The sequence below is a fragment of the Mycteria americana genome, chromosome 2 (genome assembly GCF_035582795.1).
Source record: "Mycteria americana isolate JAX WOST 10 ecotype Jacksonville Zoo and Gardens chromosome 2, USCA_MyAme_1.0, whole genome shotgun sequence".
Lineage (NCBI taxonomy): Eukaryota > Metazoa > Chordata > Aves > Ciconiiformes > Ciconiidae > Mycteria > Mycteria americana.
The window spans coordinates 98,198,453-98,218,651 of record NC_134366.1 but is presented as its reverse complement, the minus strand read 5'-3'; the positions used below and the strand labels follow the sequence as shown (position 1 = coordinate 98,218,651).

At 40.8% G+C, this 20,199-nt stretch overlaps 1 protein-coding gene across 16 annotated transcripts in view; it reads right to left on the bottom strand.

Annotated features, from left to right (window-relative positions):
* The window catches only part of IKZF1 (IKAROS family zinc finger 1), a 68,268-nt gene that overhangs the window by 42,523 nt on the left and 5,546 nt on the right, over positions 1 to 20,199 (bottom strand). For 11 of the 16 annotated variants that reach the window (XM_075494081.1, XM_075494079.1, XM_075494083.1 and 8 more), the window contains exons 2-3: positions 12,850 to 12,903; positions 5,738 to 5,857 (exon numbers count right to left, since the gene is read on the bottom strand). In XM_075494081.1, coding sequence (XP_075350196.1) covers positions 5,738 to 5,857; positions 12,850 to 12,889 — 160 coding nt within the window. In that variant the 5' untranslated portion in view covers positions 12,890 to 12,903. Of the gene's footprint in view, positions 1 to 5,737; positions 5,858 to 6,691; positions 6,802 to 9,341; positions 9,426 to 12,849; positions 12,904 to 18,361; positions 18,463 to 20,199 lie in introns of those variants that run through there. The other 5 variants (XM_075494089.1, XM_075494090.1, XM_075494080.1 and 2 more) reach the window with 4 other exon arrangements.

Here is a 20,199-nt window from a genome sequence, read left to right as displayed (position 1 = left end):
TGACAGAAATATCTCCTGCGTTCCTCTTAAAAACAGGTGTGTCATACTGGCAGCATCTCAGAGCACGAAATACCAGTCCACGCTGGGGACTGGTACTTTGGGGCTAGAAATAGGGTCTTCGGACCAAACAAGAGGGGAGATTCCCAACTTCCCTATTTTTAAAAGTTCCTAAAATATTTTAGTTACAAGTTTTTCAATTCCTTCAGAAGCCTCCTCAGTTGGACTTTCAAGCCCTATTTCATTGTGGAGGGTTAAAGACAATTCTTAAAGCTCCCCAAACCATCTTGAAGCAAATTTTCTCTCTGCTCTCAGAGCCAGTAGGGCTACCTCAGGTGAGATTGTCCGCAGTTATTTACAAAGGCTCATCAGCTCCTACACACTTTCATACCTTTGAGCAGCAGAGATGTCCATCTGAAACCTGAGCAAGTAAAACCCATTACACAGCCCTCCAGGTTACTTTAGTTCTCTGAATGATTACGTGTCCACGTGCACACATGCCACAAGTGCATTTTATTACTCATACACAACACACTGCCTTCATAGCCACTGAACTCCTACAGAAGGAGCGCGCAAAGATGTTTAGCTCTGTCAGACTTTTTCCTCAGTCCCTTTCCCTGCCCCTTGCCGGGGCAGCAGCGAGCTGGACCTGTCTCAAGCAACAGGACCGATTTTGCAAGCTGGGGTGTGGCACTTCCCCTTTTGGCTTTTCTCCCTTCTGCCCTCCATCTGCAGCCTTTCCACTTTTACTCTGCCTCCACCCAGCTATGTGTGAGTTGCAGCAGATTGATGTAATGGCAAGCTGTTGTGGTTGGCCTGGCGGCCCCTCAGCAATGCTTGTGTCCATGCTCTCACATGGTTGAGCTCCTTTTAAGGAAATAAAGCACTGAAGCAGCTCAGAGCGAGGACACTTGCCTGCACCAGTAACTAGCTACTCGTGCAGGTTGCCACCTCTGAATGCCCATGGCCGGGAGGGAAGACCCCAGGCTGCGAAGGCAATGCCAGGTTCCCAGTGATGCCAGGCACTGAGGCTCTGCAGCTACACAGGCTTCTGCTTCAATAACAGGGCGGTGGGAGGGAGGTAACATTAGTCATTTGACCTTTCCCACTGGAGGAGAAAAATGTCAAAAAGCTCTTTCCTTTTAATGTCTCTTCCCATACTAGTGTCCTTTATTTTAAATAAATAGAGAGTTTCTAACTCATATAAATCTCATCTGTCTTCGATTGATGTCTAGGATCACCTTGACTTGTTACCTTGGGCATCTTCTGTCAGTTGTCCAACAGTTTCAACCCAATTTGGTGAGATGAGTTCTTCCCACCTCTTCCTCTCAGAAGGAAGAATATCTGTATGCATTATATATTCCAGGTCCAGCCTGTAATCTGTGACTATGGTGGTGATCACTTTTTTCAGTGAGAAACTCTTGACTTCTGTGTTGGAAGTCTAAATGGTCATCTTCAGCGTCAGACAGCTGCCTGCGCAGAAATGGTGAGCCCACAGACTCTTTCTGAGGCCAGTAACACTGTGAGATGGCTTTTTGTTTTTTATCAATCAATGGCCAGCTACGGTATGGGCAGTTATGGATAAAGAAAGGTACTGCTTGCCTTTCTAGGGAAATGCTACCGCTGCAGCAAATGGCTTTTTCTGCATGAAGTAGGGTCCGACCTACAGCTCACTGAATCATTAGCTTCCTACACATGGCTTGAATTAGGATACAGTCCCAGGGCATAAGCAGCCCTAAATTGCAACCGTCTACCACGTACAGGATGTTCAGTACTGATTATCCACAAAAGGTGCATGCAACATTTAACCTGAGACTTGAACGGAGACAGTAAGAATCGGCAGAAGATATTTCACATCAGCTCCTATGTTATAGGTTAGCATGGGAAATAGGGCTGCCTGTCCAAAATAGGCTGCAAAGCACTAATTCTTAATGGATGGAATTTCAGTGGGATGTGTATTTCTAAATAACTTAGATCAAAATTTCAAAAGGATATTTAGGAGAGATGGTAAAACAGAGTCTCTAGTGCCTTAAAGAGCTGTGAAAATCTAGCTCTTTACTTGTCTGAAAACGTCCCCTGTGTTTTCTAGAAAAACTAAATGTAGAGCAGGCGGGTGAGCAGAGTAAAAAATAAAATAATAAGAAAATTATGGTGCCAGATCAGCCTGAGAAAGAAATGTGGGGTGGAGAAGAGGACAAGGAAGGAAGAAGATCTAGTGAGTGGACAGAGCAGCAGCAATGAAGGTTGCAGGAGGAAGCTGCTCAACACATAGTGGCATTCTAGGAGTTACAACATTAAAAACGTAGCAAGCTCACCAAGGAAATGAAGAGACATAGCGGTGACCAGAACACGTCTTTTAATATGTTTCTGTTTTGCTGTGCTGCTTGGGGTCATTAGTAGAAACTGTTGATGGCTTTACTTCCACAAATGACCTTTTCACAACCGCTTACCATTTTTGCATTGGTCAGAAGCAACCCATGTCTGGGGTGCCTCTGTCTGGGGACACAAGTCAAAGCATACATTTCATGAACCTCTGGACACCTGCCTTATGAAATTTGCACCCTCTCTACTCATTTTAAGTGAGACACTCAAAATCTGAAGGCACCCAATAAAATCTGGCAAGTGAATTGGGTACTTTAACTTCTGAAGTCTACCACACCTTCATTCTCAGAGCGGGAGAGATGTTTCAAATGGTTCTATCAGGTCTATAGCACCACGTTCAAGTCTTAGTCTAGGGTTGGAAGAAGCAAGAAAGGAGATTTCTGAAAACACGCAGAGGAGCTAGAGCCTATCTTTCTTTTCTAAAAATAGTTTATTTCCCCCAATCTTTGACCTTTAAAATGCTAAATTGATGAAAAAGGTAATTAAACTTTTGACTCCAGGGTTAAAGGTTTCATGAAGTGTTACTACAAATCTGAGTAAGCAAACGGTCATTTGAACATTTCTGTCTCACAGGCTGATTAAAATTAAAAACAGATTTCTCACCTAATTTTAGTAAGATGAGGTAAATACTTACTCTTTTTATTTAACAAACCTGCAATTTCCATTGTTACCTCTACAACACTACATGTACAAAAAAGTCCTCCAGAGCCTGGTGGCCCTCTTCCGTAAATGTCTGACTCAAATTACCCTTCCTCAGTGCATGCTGTATGGACAGCTGATCTCTCAAGGCGTTACAGATTAAGTGGAATGCACTGTAAATCATATGTTGAAATACAGCAAAGTGCACAGGGGATTCCCTTTTGGCAGAGGAAGCAGATGGGACATTAGGAAAGTCATATAGAGAAAAATTGTTGCCTGGTTGTATCTGCTCATGTGCATCGCCTGTCAGTTATCATAGGCCACAGTCTATCTCCCACTTACGAGATATATAAAATATCAGTGGGTCTTTACAATACCAATCTATTGTTCTTCAAACTGCTTTTTTAGATCATCTTTTTCTACCTAAGTTTGGTGATAAATAGAGGTGAGAAACAGATCTTAGGACTTAGAGATGACAGCGTTGCACTGAACACCAAGCCTGTCTACACTGCCATGCCACTGCCTACATAGAAAGACAGTCCTCTTCATCCCTAATATATCTATGGGACCATATAGGCCAAACACCACTCCTAAGGCATTGGTTTATCCCTAACAGGTTTTCTTTCGACCGTGATCCAGAATGTGCATAGCAATCATATGGCTCCTGATATGTTTGAGGCATGTGTTCAGACAGTTTTTGTAAAAAAGGAGAATTAATTTTTTCAGTATACTGTTTTCAGAAAGTTAGTTTAAGGGCTAGAAAAAGGAGCAGTAGAAGAGGTAAGAGTGTATGCAGCTTTACAGAAAAGATAAACATTGCAAGCGCTGGAGTTGATACCTACAGTTAAGATCATCCATAAAAGTACTGCGAATTGTCTTTGTTTCTGTTGACTATGGTAAATGTCTCACTACAAGATGTGACCCTTCAAAACCAAAGAACTATGGGTAGAGAAAGTGGCTGTAGAAAAAATGTTGAAGTCAGGACATGGAAAATCAAATTTATTGCTGAGTGCACAAAGTAAAACTAATGAGAACAGCAGATGGAACTTATCATATTTAGGACATCAAAGATAACATTTTCTCCTTCATTTATTACAGTAACTTTTAATATGTGTTTATATTGATATATACTTGAACTATGGGGAGAATCGTTACATCATCAGCAAATGTAAACTTCATCTTTGCCGGTTCTGTATGATATTTGTGAAGTGAAGTAAATTCAATGCAATCAAAAATCCTGTGTGTTTGTTTCGGTTTGAACAAGGGATTTTTTTTTTTAAATTAGTATTATTTTTTAAATCAAGTCTTAAATATTTTAGAGGGTTTAGTTACTGTTGGAGAAACAGGCTTAACACATTTTACTGAGTTGATACACAAGCAGTAAAGGCAAGATTTTGTCCAAAGAGCTTTGGACTGAGAAACAAAGCACTAGGTAAGTGATCAGATTATTAAAAAGCATTTTTTAAAATTAATTTGTTCATAGGGTGTGTCAATACGCATGTAGGAGCTGCACTTTACGCTCACATTTTTGGTAAGAGGGGATCAAGGGGTAAATCAAGCGAAGATGCATAAGATGCTGCATTCTCTACTAGCTAGTGCTGGAGTCTGGGAGTAGGCTCTATTCCTAATGCTGACACCATCCTGCTGTATTACCTTGACTTGGTTATTTTTCCTTCTGTGCCTCCCTTTCCACCTACTGTCCTTTATTGGACTTCCTTAGACAATAAACATTTAAAGGCACTTACAATCTTTGTGTAAACAGTCTTCCACCCTGACCCTCATTCTTACAATAGGAATGTAAAAATGATGAGCAATACTTTTATTAGTGGATAAACATACTTTGATAGTCACTCCTCTCTTGAAATATTTTTGTCATATAGGGCATTGATCACAGCATTCTGGGAGTCACTGTGCTTTTTTTTTGCTTTTTTTTTTTTCCTACTAGTAAGCAAGAATCGTGCTCAAGTAATATCTAGTCTTTTTTAGTGGACTACATGTGAGTTGATGCATGCAGTAGTCAGCAGCATCGCTAGTCCTTGGTGTGGAGTCTGGGATCCCTGAAAAGAATCAGCATTTTGCCAAATCATCTCTGGACAATAATTTATTTTAATCCAACACACTTTATCAATTGTGGACTTTTACCTAGAAGAACAAAATACAAGTGTTTTCTAAAGTTCTCCCAGTTAAAAAAATCAAGGGTAAATGAAGATCAGATATTGGAACCTGAAACATATGAACACTATGTGTGTTCTAATATGGCATTTCTGGAGAAATCTGAATAGCAGATAACATTCAAGATAGCATTAAAATTAATAATAAAAATAATAATAAAAATACCTGAGAGTTTACAGAATTTTTATCAAATCTGAGTTCAGATAATTTTGACCTGGAACGACATATTTAATTCCATTTCCTACGCAGAATGAAAACCATCTTTCCTGGGGAGAATTTCATGCAATCAGCCATGCTTTAGAAATAAGATAAATAGTAGGATCTTTAGAAATTCTCTGTGGATGGAAAAGCTTGCTGTCCTTCAAAATGTCTTTCCCAAAGAGAAGGTTGCACAAAAAACCACTAAGCACCCGAGTAATCCTGTGCTGAACAAGATGAAAAGGCACAGGACCTGCTTGTATACCAGCTTGCTATATAGTACTTTAACATTATTGGCATATTATATTACATACTAATATTTCTTATCAGAGTGGACTAGTCATCTTACCCAAGACTCTCTCATTCTTAACACTCTGTTGTCCTCCAGTACTAGTTGAAAGGTCCTCTGGTACAGGCATAGGTTCATCTGCATCATCTGGGACATCACTAATTGGAGGACTTTCCTTTCCTAGTAGTGAAGAAAGTAGCATCAGTGAGTCATCGGAGTAGCCCCATTTTCAAATAATACCATAAGAGGAACAATAAACCAAATAAAACTTAGCAAAAAACCTAAACACCACTGAAAGCATGACATTCTTAGGACCAACAACCGCTGTCCTGCAGAGAAAGCTTCTTCTGACTATAGGGGAATTATATTTGTGAAAAGAATGCATGGCCAATATCTCTTCCAAATTTACTGAGGTCTGGATACACAGTTATCAGTCTTAGCCTTTTGGATATTTGTAACACACACGGATATTTTTCAGCTGCTATGCTCAGAAGATCCAGTTTAGCCAACACAGACTGACAGATTACAAAGGTTATCAAATGGTCATCTTTTGTAAAAACTCTTCTTTCTTCCACAAATGCTCCCTGAGAGCACATCCGGATTTGCTTCAATGACATAGTGAGGTCTAAGCCCACAAGTATTCTGGGGCTCTAACAGAACTACCCAAAAAATAAAATTTTATCTCCAACTAAAGATTCAACTACATCTTCAGCAAGCTTCACTAATACCCAGAGGTCAAGCTTTGGCTGGTCCTTGTGCCTACAAGTAGTTAAGTGCCTGTAGCTCCTGGGACTTCCTAAAACATGTACAATTAGCAGAGGTCAGTCAAAACATGACTTCAAGGGTTTTATGGTCCCTTATTTGTAAAGAGGAAACAAATCCCAGTATCTTGTGTACACAAGATTTTGCAGAAAAAAACAGTCTGGTGCTTTAGCGTGTTATAAGTATTATGGAACTGTTTTAGTGCCGAATGCAATACAATAAGGAAAATAACTCTCTTGCTAAGTATTGCACTTTCAGAAATGGTGAGGTTTCTTGGTTTAGCTCTCAGTCACAGCATACGTGTCCTGCCCACAAGTACTATCCCTGTCTTGCAGCGCTTCTTTTAAAATGACTTCACACATCTGTAACAAAAGCATGCCTTGGAAACAACTACCAAAAGAATTATCTAAGTGATTAGTTTCATCGACTATTACTAAAAGGCGGGTCTTTGCATTAATAGCAAAGAATGGAATAGGCCCAGAGCAGGATTTGAACTCAGTATGTTCACATAAGACCTTTGTCTCCAAAATGGAGATGTTACCAGTTTACACTGATGCAATCTATTAGACATCCCATGGCAATCAGCACACCAGCAAGGGCAGTAATTTCATGGCACAAAGGCCTAGCAAATTAGTGTTTTTTTCTAATGAGAATTCCCTCATTAACACACAAACATTAACTAATTCTGAAATCAGTTCTCAGAAAAGGAAAAATGAAAACAAATATATCTTACTTAAGTGACAAGAGCCTGGTGATGCCAGTTATGGATTTGACCTGAAAGAAGAAAACAGTTTCCTCCCAACCTCCTGGATGGAGCAAAGCATCGTGCTTTCCGATCTATACTGATCATGATGGGGGGGAAAGGACAGGTAGGTTTAAGTCACCTTCCAGATTAGCTGGTTGGGGTTGTTTGCACAAATTTAGGTTTAAATGAATGAAATGAGTGGGTGACTGTATTTCTTAATGATGCCTCTATCAGACTGTGGAATAATCTCTGAGCAGGAGTGGTGGAAGCGGTATCAGGTGAACCATCTAAAACTGCAGCCAGTGGACTCGAGGGTAACGAAGGAACAGTCCTGCACTGGCAGAGGGACCGACTAGATCATTTCATAAGGTCCCTCCCATCTCCAGCTTCTGCGGGGTATTCTTAAATGGGCAAAATCACACCCACTGGATGCGAGTGCAAGAGCAAAGGCGGATTGCGTAAATGGAAATGAAGGACTATGAGTTTTACAGCAAAGAAAAGTAAAAGCAGGAAGTAAGTTCCTTAAAACAGTTTTTGCCATTCACTGTTTAGCTCCTTATTTAGTTATTCCTGTAGTTTTCTGCACTACTTTTATAGGATGTAAGGAACTTAAAGAACTGCCAGCAACTTTTCAATGCAAGTCCCATCCTACCAAGCTGAGGTGTCTCTTACACATAGGACACATGGGTGAGGAGAGACAGCTGAAATATTTCAGCTTTTTCAACGCTTCCCCCACCCAACAAAACAAAAACAAAACCAAAATACCCAGAAGTTTAATCAGAGGGCAAGAGGCAGTCTGGTCAGAATCAGCTCTCTTGACACTACATGTAGGTTAAGGAAATTTGTTAAAAAGTAATACTAATCAAAAGCCACCTGCCTCTTCCAAGGTTTAAATTGTGCTCCCAGTTACAACAGCAGAAGTTGATGCTTTGACTTAGTCTAGATTCAGAAGAACACTTACCCTAAAAACCTGAAGGCTTTTTGGCTACAAACCAATGTAAACACATAATAATAGACCTATGAGATAACAGATAGCAAACAAAATCAAAACTTCCTTAGTGTGCAATTAGGCATCCTACAATAAGCAGGCTAAGTAGGATGCTTTGAAGATAAGTCAAAGCAGTCTTTTGGAATAGAAACCTGTTAGTAGATCAGTACTTTCACAGTTTATGGTGAAGTGTTTGGTTCACTAAACAGGTATCAATCTTCTACTTGTTAAGTTGATAGCCGTTTGCCCAGGTGGTATGAATCAGACTAGCCTCATGGACTTGGTGGGGCAGAAGCCAGAGATCTGCTGTGCTTCTCCCTTTGCAGGAGACTGCAGTTAAGAAAGCTTAGTAAACTTGGCTTTAATGACTCATTTCATATCATTTGATTTCTTCCTGTTACACATGATCGAGAAATCCCTGCATGCAAAAAGGCAGGGTAAAAATAGTGGATTTAAAATAGATATATTTGTTGAGCTCTGTGTCTTGGATTCTAGAGCATGATATTTATATTTCATGCCTTAACTACATCTAAATTGTTACACCATGATAAGTTCACTAATGCATGGTAATCTTACAGATACGCAATCTCACCAACATCCTTTTGCCAATGAATTTAGAAATGGAAAGGGGGTGGGGGAAAGGAGGGAACAGTTTCCCATTTAATTTCTAACAGGCATGTCCAGAACAATAACTGGTCGAAGGGATGGAGCTAAAAAAAAACACCTAGTGGCAAGTACTGGGGTAAATTATTAAAATGTCACTTAAGAGAGCCATAGATTTATTCCGTTCCCATTTTATATTTTTGTTCAAAAATAAGAAGTGAAGCATAAACAATGCAATCTAATCTGTTTCTGGCACTGCCACTGATTCATGGTGCCCTTGGTTAAGTCATAAATGGAGATAACTTCAACTGCAGGCTGTACCATACATTCCCCCAATTCGTCCTGAAGCTCTGAAAGATGGTCTCAGATTTCCAAGCAATGCTATTTCTGTATGAAAATTGGCAGAGAAGCACCTAACCTATCAATGGTGCCTGGTAAAACCCTCAACTTCTCTCTACTTAAGTTTCCTCTTCTCTGCCCTACCAATCTAGTAAAAGACATGAGGAAAGAGAGGAAGGCAACAAAGTGCCCAGCCCAGTAAGGTTCTATGCATCCTTTATTCCTACCAAAGTCCGTAGCCTGGTGTTTCTTTAACATCTCCATTCAGTTCTGAGAGCAATTCAGTTCATGCCAGGATGGTGCTGCTGGAGCTACGATTGTTAAAAAGAAACCCAGGGCAGGATTTCTTACAGAAATCTCATTCTCTAGCCTTTCACAAACTAATGGTGGGTGTATTTAATACCTGAGGGTTGTTTCCTATGGAAACACTAGAATCACTGGAGAAGTTATGCAAGAAAAGCAACATACACATTTGTCTGCATGACAGGCACAACCCAATTCACGTCCCCTTTGCAATAGTGGAACCTCGAACCTCCAGTGATGAGAAGAGAGTTGCTCTGGGACAGGAGCCAGGCTCTCAGGTGGGAGATACTAGCCCCAGATACACTCATTTCCACCTTCCCAGGACCTAGCAAGAACATCAAATGCAAAACTCTTCTTCCTGCTTTTGCAGGGCGCAGCACAGCCTGGTTGGTGCTAGGGGGATCTTTTTATGTTAGATGTGGAAACATTTGTACTGTTTTTTCACCTTCCTTAACTGTTAGGCCCAAGAACTGAGAAAAAAAAAAGAAAAAAAGGCAGGAAAAATACTGCTTGTTAAGTGAGATATTATCTGTGTTTTCTGACTCTCTTGTACGGGTGCCGGATACCGTTTGGTTAAATGTATGTCAGCTCTCTCCTCATTTCAGAACTGCAACTGCTTGCCTCATGAAATATCACTTTCAGGAGAAAAATAAAAAGTGTGAACTCTGTGCTAGTCACACAGTATTTCAGTTCCTCTCGGAGCCAGCCATGCCTGGATTCCCAGAAGCAGGAATGCCTGTGCACACACAGGGTTTGGCTCACTCACACCAGTTTTACACTCTCTTGGCCTGGCTCGCCCCGGCCACACCTGGGTCAGCCACAGCTGTGCTAGGGAAGCAAGGCACCTCATTCCATAGGCTCAGAGAGTAAGCTACACCTGACGAGCATTACTCACAGAGCAGGAGAAATAAATAAAAGTGTTTTGCAGCTAACAAGACAATCTCACTCTCCTGAAACTGTGCAATTGTCTAACTGGTTCCCAATATATAGCAGAGCTCCCTCATCATGCAAGGAAGCATCCTAGAAGCATGTAGAACCCCAGGAGGAGGAGAAGCGAGGGAAAACTCCTTTCTGGATTCTCCACCCTGTGAGAAAGAAGTAGGTAACATCCCTGTACCTTCAGATCCTCTGCTTTTGAGGTCTGGTAAGAGCTTACGAAGGGCCAATATCTGTGGAACCTAATCTGACAAACTCCTGTTTCCAGAAGGCTGAGTTCACGCACAACTCAGATCATAAATGAAAGTAAATTAGCAAGGTCTTTCTTTGGCCAGTTGTTCACAAATCCAGCTAACAATCCAATACAACTCGCAGCCCCTGCTCACAGAAAGTACCAGATGCTCAGTGACAGGAACAGCAGGAAGAATTCAAAGCAGATTTTTTTTTCTGTAACCTGTTTATGTAGGTCTACTTCTTGTCAGAGATAAAATTCCTCTTACACTGATATATTTTATTATTTTTTTAAGAGAACCCTTTCTCACCACAGAAGAGTACTATTCTCATCAGCATGATTTGCTAGAAAAGCTAAAGGGCACAGGAAAGTACTACAGTGGTTCAAATCCTGGAAAACTTGGAGAGCTACAAATTATATACGTAGATATACATCTATTATGTATATATTTACATATATACAAATATTCAAAATGGCAAAGTTTCTTGCAAGTCTTTCCTCTCAAGGGGAGAAGCAGACCATAAGGAAGGCAAAGTCTGTGACCTTCTAATCCACTCCTTGACTCCAGGCAGCATCTCCCACACTGCTCCTCCCCGTGTCAAAAGAAAAAAAAGCAATGCCCTGGTAAGAGGTAGCAGGTGTGGAGCTCAGATTAACACCATTGTAAAAAATACCACAAAGGTTAGTTGTGGGTATCCAGGGGAGCCTGTGCTGCTGCAGAGGAAGAGAAGGTCAACGCTGCTGCTCCTAGGAGCTCACGCAAGCAGGAAGGGGTTTCTGCAGCAGGCAGAGGGGCTGGCTTCGAATCACGGCACCTCTCACTGCTCCGAGCAGATCCACAGAGCTTTGTCTGCATGAAGGACTAAAACCCCACTGCTTTTTCTGCTAGGGCCACGCGTGCTCCAAGCACTGCATGTATAGGACAGGTTTTATTTCATTTACAAATTGTTTCAGCATGCGACAAAACACTGATGTGTAAGTATATCCAGCTACAATTTTAAAATTGTGACCTGAGGAGGGGAGTGCCACATGCCTCTACAGGGCTGACTAGGAATGACTTCCCTATACTAAACCTAACTGATAATCTTCTGTTGAAATGAAGGATTATTATATTGTTGTTCTTTCAGACAGAAAATGTCTCTGATTTTCAATTTTCAGATGACACTAAAAGTTCTGGGTTCCAATTTTTGAGAAAACTCCTCAACGTTTTTAGAAAGGAGGGAGAAAAAAAAAAAAGAGAAAGAAAATTGTGTTCATGTATTTCAGGAAAACCCAGTGACCCAGCCACCCACGCTGTACCCAGACCTTCGTGATCTCCTACAGCTGGCCTCCAGGTCCTGAGCCAGCAGTAGCCAAGAGCTGCCTCATAAGAAAGAGCCTCACGCCCAGGTATCTGCCGGGAGGGGCCTTGGTGACGGGGCTGTCGTGCTCCAGGCTGAACACTAAAAGTGAAAACTGAAAGCCATTAACCGTTGCAGCTGCCAACATGTTAGGGAAACTAGGAAAGAGACTAACTTGTCCTTTTTCAACTGCGGAGGCACAACGGTATGAATATGTATTATCTTGCTAAGCCAATCTTTTAAGGAATCAGTTTCCAAGGAAGTTAAGAATAAAACCCCCCATAGGAATATCAATATGGGGTAAGACTGCAAAATCCTATCCATGCCATGACAGGGCAAATTTTAGAAACCTAACTTCCCTGCTGTTTAAAAATTTTTCAAAATACTATCATCTTGGACAAAAACCATTACAAGCATCAAAGCCTCATGTCAATCAGTCCTTTTTTTTCTATTCTCCTTTTTTTAAATGTTTATAAGTAAAACTGAATGCTCTGGAAAAAGTCAAATAACCCTATGTGGTAAATACAGTTTGTTTGCTTTTAATTAGTATTTGCCCCCTCCCACCCGGTAAACTTTGTTTGTTCTATATTTATTTTGTAACAATCAGAATTTTGCTCCCAGAAGAAAGAGTGTAAATGTGCACCTGACCATGCTTCAGGGATATGCTACCACAGGTTTAATGCAAAATTACATCTATGCTTCTATATTCCCTTGACTTCTTTATTTACCCAGTTCCTTTTAAAAAATCCACGCACTGTTGGGCTTGATATCAAGTGATATCATTAATTATAACTCAATTCCCTCTCTGGTTTTAAAAAAGACCCAAAGCAATTTTATTGACAACAAGAAAAACATTGTACTGTGCTAGAAAGATGCGCAGGAATTTAGGATTTTCTTTGTAGAAGTATTCGTTAAGGACCTCACCTGAAACCTGGGACATATCTTGAGCCTCATCTGTTTCCATTTTCCTCAAGTTATCTGAGAAGAGAGGAAGAGCCTTACGTTAATGCAAAATAACACACCCATACATACACAGAAAAAGAAAAAAAAAACCCCAACCTCACACACACAGAGAAGGAGAAAGAAGGGGAAAGAAAAAAAATACCCTTTGCTATTTAACTATAAGATTATCTGGGAAGAATAATGTATTTTTCTCTTTATTTCCTCCCTGCATACTTCCCGGAGTATCAGACTGGCACAGACCTTGATCCTTTTAAAAACAGCATTACAAAGATTTATAAAAATATCATTACAAGCACAGGAGGACCAAATTTGTTATTTATTGTTAATTTCCTACTGCATAATAACCCAAAATGCAAACTGACTGCAACAAAATTAAGCAGAAAATTAAATGGCCCTGGGTCATTGTAGGCACAGAATTCATTCTCTTGGTTGATCCATAGTTATGTTCTTTCTAATTTACTGAGCATGCATCGATGAACCTTGAGTCAGCTTGGTGACACGCGTACAATCAGCAATCAAAAACCAAAGCAATTTGCTGAAGAATGTCTCATTTACCCAGGCAGGGCTGCATATCTGAGCAGCAACCGCCACTACCTCCATTAATAATGAATACACCTCCAGCCGCAGCAGATGGGCAGAGCAGCAGCTTCAGGCTTTGGCCCCTCGCTCGCCTGGGAGCCCTTCCTTCAGACCGCACCAGCCCGGCGCTGCGCGGGGGAGAAGTACAGCTCCCGAAAATAGTGAAACGAGCCCAGGAGGGAAAGGGAACCCGTGCCTTCCTGTTTTGCTGACAGATGGCTGGCTCCACGGCGTGGCGAGCGATACCGGGAAGCTCCTGCCCTCTGCTTGCAACACACCATCTTCTGAGGAGCCAGCGGCCAGTGACCACAAGCACCAGGGAGAAGCGTGCGGAGGGTTAGTGGGCTAGAAACAAAATTCAGGTTTTCAGTCAGGAGGGGACCCTGCGGGTCCCAGGGCTCAAGCGCTGGCTGTGGACAGCTGGTGGCCCCTTGGATAACAGATGTGCTGCTGGAGCAGGTAGTCCCAGCACAACCTGGTCCCCACCTTGAAGTAGGGCGTGGGCAGCTGAGGTAACCTCAGGTGGGGAGGGGACAAAAAGCCTACAAGCTCTTTGTTCAGCCACGATATGCTAGGTCATGTCTTTAGCTGGTGTGGCTGGCTTCACGTCCTACCAAGCAGAGGAGCCGGCTCTTTGCTGTTCCTTGTAACTGAGATACCTGCCCCATCAACCCTGTTTCCTGGAATTAAAGAAGATGCGTTTTCTTGAGGGTTGGAAGCAGAGGAGGATGTGGCTTGAGTTCCTACAGAAAGGGTTCGAACCTTATCCTAACCTTTGTAGCCCAACTTCCATAATTTTTTTTTTTCCCCAAAAAAAGTCTGCAACCTGCTACCCAACAAGCTTCAGTGGGAAAGCATAATAGCCGTGGTCATATTTATTTATTCATTTCATAAGTTTTATGGTCCCGTCACTTGCTTCTGAATGTCATCACTACCTCTGAGACCCCAATATACTGCTGCCCCCCATCTTGCAAAAGCTGGCTTCCCTCACCAGGTCCATGCTAGACTTGCAAAAAGAGAGCGTGTAGACTGCAGGACTGCAGACAGATAGGCTGGGGAACAGATTTTGGTCTATGCAGTTTGCAAAAAAAGTTTGGTATTCTCGCAGAGCATTCTGCCTGTTGCACATGTACCATAGCACTGCTTAGTATCCAATAATGCTCTGTCTTGCTTTATTCCGCTCTTAAACTTTAATTCCAGACAAGCAATTTGTTTAACATCTATATATAATTCTCAGAAATGACTACAGCCATGCAAAACGCAAAAAGCCACCTACCACTCAACAATTTGCATCAGTTCCTATGGGACTGAAGAGCTTTCGATAGGTCCATTTTTAATGTAGTCAGTGGGAAATGCAGCTTCTCTTGCAGGAGGGAAAACCCTATAATGGTAGCCTGCTCAGTTACTGGAAATGTGGTGTATTTATGGCAGGTGGTATGGTACAAATGCTCGGTATAGTCCCTTATTTCTCCTGCAAGCATGACTGAACACAAAGGAAGAAAAAAAGAAATGCCCATGCATCTATTACTGCCTTTGAGGGTCACCTGGCTACTATTAATCAGTACTACACATTTTTCCACAGATCACAGTGAACCCCAACCTACCAAAGAAAACATCCCAAGAAAATACCCACCAGAAGGGAGCCACGCTCACGAAGGGCACTTTATTCCATCTGCACCTGCCTTCTCCCTATTGCTAGGGCTGCAGCAGGAGTGGGAGTGACAAGGGGAGGAGGTGGCAAAGGAGAAAATTTCTTCTATTTTCATATGCCTGACTTTACCTGCCTTTGGCATGACAAGCCTAACATTCATAATTTTTGCAACTTAAGCAGCACACTTCTCAGCTGTACTCCTTCCTCCCTCTTGATGCCATCAGACACAATTCAGTTTAAAAACAGTTCCCGATTCTTAAATGGAGAGGTAAACTAGAGTACAGGTTGTTTGGTTTTTTTTTAAGGGAGGTAAACTGGAGTACAGTTTGGTTTGGTTTTTTTTTTAGTGGAATACTCCTAGGCTTGCTTTCTGTGAGGTTGGATGACTGCCTGTCCTGAAACAGATGCCCTCAGGTCTCAAAGAGATGACTTCAGGGTTTTCCTTGAATTAGGTGATTTTAGGACATTCGGCAAAGCTGATCCATCTCTTGGGGATGAAACATGGAGAAAAAAATAGAGCTGGTGGAAAAGTGATGAAGGAAAGGGGTTTTTTCCTCTAATGATTACTTAGAACAATTAAGCATGGTTCGTAAATGTAGATTAAGATCCACAAGCACTAAGCAAATTGATAAAAGCAAAAAAAAGGAACTTTAAAAAATCCTAAAGGGTATTTTGAATCCCTCCCAGGGGAAAAAAGTACTCTAACACTACAGTATCCTGTCGTATCTGGTAAATACTAATGAAATCCCAGCTAACTTCAGCTTAGGCTCTGTATCAGCAAATACATGACAGGCCCCCCTCGCCCCCCACTTCTGCCATGACAGCAATGCGTTGGTTTTGGCTCTGTGACTGTTAAAAGGTTTTTCACACTGGACTTGGGCATAACGTGTCTCGGGCTAAATTTTAAGTTCTAAGAGTAGAATTTACCACTTTGCCTTTGGTGTGGTAAATCTATGAATAGGAAGCTATACCCTTTTTTCCTCCCTTTCCTCCTCTGCTCTAGAATCAGCAGAAACGTTGTCGCTGACTTCCCAGAAAGCAAGAGAGCCCTATGTACGGATATAAGGATTTGCACCAAAGTATCTACTTGATATCAATTCATAAATTAATAGATCTTTACAAAGATTTATCTAAAAGAACACTGGTTTAGAAATGTTTATTATGTGAAACCCTAAATAACTGTCCATTTTGGCATGGAAAAGAATTGTTTTGCATTTTTTCATTGTAAGTTGTATCTAGAGAATCAAATTTATCACTAGCATAAGAAGTGTGTATGACTTCACTGTCTTCCGTGCAGTCACATCTATTTAGGTTAGCAGCTAATTTAGGAGCCTGAAGTTAGAAATCAAAAGCTGGGTGGGCAGCTGGCCGAAGCAATCTTGCTCTCAAATGCTGAACGTGTGTGTAGCTCTCATTTATAGCAGGAAAGGGATCAGCACCTAGGTGATAATAGAGATTTCTTCTCTTTAGGAATCCAAATAGCTTCAAAGTTTGGCCCCTTACTGAAAGAGCTACAAAGATCCCTTCAAAATAGATAAAACTATTCCTTCAAGTCTGTTCAGATACAGAACTCTAACCTGTATGATTTCCTCTTCAGACTCCAAATACCAGATTCACAGATGAAGCTACCATAATGCTTTGGAAAAAGAATCAAATGGTGCAATATTAAGCTAATTAATAATCAACACACAAAAAGCTTGAAAGGCTATGTTTATTTTGTTTTAAATAAGGAAGCATCTAACTGACCATGCTTACACAAAAATTTTGGATTTAAATTAGTCAGCATTTGTCCAGGTTACCATCTTGAGCCCAAAGAAAATTTACATGTGACTGATTTCCCTCCTTGCAACTCTCTCTACAATATAACTTGTGCTATGTCTTAAGAACATACCAAAATATGCCCCATGAATCACTGAGGTACTGCTCCATTTATACCTGGTGTCAATTACAACCAGAAGTGGATTTTGCACCTTTTAGGATTTCGGGTGTAAATAGGAAGAAATCATTGCAAGGTCAAGATTTTCTAATCTTTCAGAATCCAGCAAATTAATTATTTGCAAGTCTTGCTTTATTATTTCATCTTCTGTTTTACAGTGCAAATTCAAAAGTAGACCTCCTTGTCAAGAAAATGAATGCTTAGCATTTATACAGTGTTTTATCAATTCAAACAAACGTGTAAGCATGTCAGTCCTTCTACTAACCCTGCTCTCTTAGGATATTAAAAGATCACAATATTGGGCCATTGATATAATTCAATGGAATGACCTAATCCAATGCTAAAGACTAGCTATTTTGTTTTCTTCTTTGTTTCCCAAGCTACGTCTGTACTGACTTCTCTGGGACAACACGTGCTTCACACTCAGCACAATGGCACCTCGCTTATGGCATGGAAATGAAATCACAAATTTTGACATTCGTGGAGCCACTTTGGACTTACTTACACCTGCACACCTAAACTGAGAGCTGTCCTTCCACCTACAGATAGCTCTACTTCTGATGCTGCAAGGAGACCACAAACGTACACCACGTCCAGCTGCACGTTTCCTGACTATTTGTAGGTGTAGCCTTACTGAGCAGACAGAAAGGTCCCTGAAGGAACACTTCTCTCTTGAGTGCACCCTGCGGGGGCAGGTACACTTTTCCACAAAGCCTCGGAGCAGAAAATACGAGCGCTCACAAAGTCTGGGCGGGGGGAGAAGAAACCTTCTACCAGGGACCTGGTGTTCTGCACGTGCTTTTGCAAATACAAAAAGAGAGGGGAAGACGCATTCCTCAGCGCTGGCAGCTCTGGGTTAACTGCGATAAAACAAACAAGCAAAGAGGCAAACCCCAGCCTTGCTTCCACAGCCACCGCGGGGAAAGGGCCGATTTCGCAACCCCCGCTTGTGCAAGCAGCCCCGCGGCAGGAAAAGGGCCCGCTCGCTCGCACAGGTCATTGGAGCAGCTGGCCCTAACGGAGCGCTCGTGTGTGAGCACGGCTGTCTTTGTGGTCTTCGACATGTCTCGTTGGCTCCTCATCGCATAGGCTGCAGCTTTAGCAAACTAAAAATCCAAACCAACAACCAAAAACATAAAACCCCAACCCACTTTACAACCTAAATTGAAGCAAAGCTCCTAAAATGGGTCCTAGATGCAACCACCCACGACATATAAAGAGAAGTTTAACAAATAAATTCATAAAGCAAAACCAGGGTGCAGCCTGACAAACACAGTACGGCTGAACACCTGTAGCCCTTAACATACCTGACAGGAGAATTTGCACATTAACAACAGGTTAGGAGTGATATGTATCATCATGTATGTGTCATCGGTCTTTTTGTTTTTAAGGTGGGAGTTGCATCTACCTGCAGAATGATAATACAGCTGCATTTCTAATTGCATCAGAGGGTCTCGACCTAGCAGAACCAAGCCTCTTGCATCCACTGAAGTCGATGAGTTTGAACCAACAACCAAGAGAGGAGATGAATAAAGACAACCCTGTAAAAGTATTTAACATTTAGTTTCCTTTTAAATAAAAGACCGAACCTTTTTTTTTTTTAAATCGACTTTTAACTTCACACACGATTGTGCTACATACGACTGAACACAACACGAAGGCTGTTAAATATGGGCAAAAGGTAGTATGTATTGCACAACCAGTGGAACTACTTGAAGAAAATTGCTAGAATCCTACAAACTAGTTTTAATTAAAGCGTCCAATATCTAGGCAAGCAGCTGATAATTAGCTTTATTATTGTAATTTAATATGCTAGACTTCACAATCTCTGTGAATGACTCTACTTTAGAACCATTTTAATTCTATTTTTAATTTCCACCTCATCACACAGCTCAATGTAAATAATAACTACAAAGATGAGGGGTGGTCCTTTCTGAAAACTAAAAATCGAGAGTCATAATAAGCACTTCAGTGTCCTTCCATTTCTGTTTTAAAAAAAAAACCCTCCAGGTCTTTTAAAGGACTGCACTAAAACAGAAAAAAGGTTAAAACTAAGTGGATCAATTTCTTTCCCTCTACACTAATTCCATATTCAGCTTTTTCTACAAAGTCTAAGGAGATGTTTAGTTTATTCAGTCATTCCTCTATTCCTGCCTAGTGTAAATTCTTGTTAACTACACGAATTGACAATACAATTATGAGCATACAGTCAAATTTCAATGGAGAGCTCCTGTCTACAAAATGAAGGAAGCACTGTAATTCAACACACAAGATTAAGAAAAGAACTCTGCTAACAGTGCAGATGTGAAACATTTATATGTCTGGCACATGTAAAATTAATTTCCGTGTTAGTGAACAATTGTGAGAGCATAAAAAAAGTTGTCTCAAAGATCCTACATAATTCTCTGTTCTTTGGGAATTCTTTTTCGAAGCACTGACAAATGATAAATAGTGTATCTTGTATGCACGTATGTGTGTTCCATATGCACTCTTTTTAGCATTCTACTGTGTTTGGGCTATATTCATGTAACAACTCATCGTTAAAGGAGATAATAAAAAAAAAATCCATTATTTCATTGACTTTGTGTGCAAATTACTGGACTTGATATCATTGCATATATGAAAAAGGTTCTTCCTTCAAGTTTTTGAATTGCGACCAGAGTCATTATAAATTGTTTTCACAATATGAGAAAAATATGAAGGCAATTTTCCTAATTAAGGCCACATTTTATTAACTCATTAAACTCTGTCACCTTTATTCACTAAAAATCAAGCAGAAAAGTGGAATAAATTCACCATGACAAAGAAAATGCACACATTTCCATCATATAAATAAACTGACTAAAAAAAGGTGAGGTGTGTAAATTAAGGCACTCAATCTAAGAACATAGCACATTCTCAAGTGGCCAAATTGAGCTCTTGGATATTATTCCAGGACTCTCACTTGAGAGAAGGCAAGCAGCAGATGCAAAACTGTACTTCTTGTATCCATATATATATATATATGTGATTTAAAAAGCGTAGGATGTCTTTAGCACAGCATATCTAAATATGCAACAGAGAAAACATAAAAGGATCCCTTTATGTCTAGAATTGTTATTGCCAAATATCCCCAACAATATATCAGTAGTCCGTTTGTCCAAAT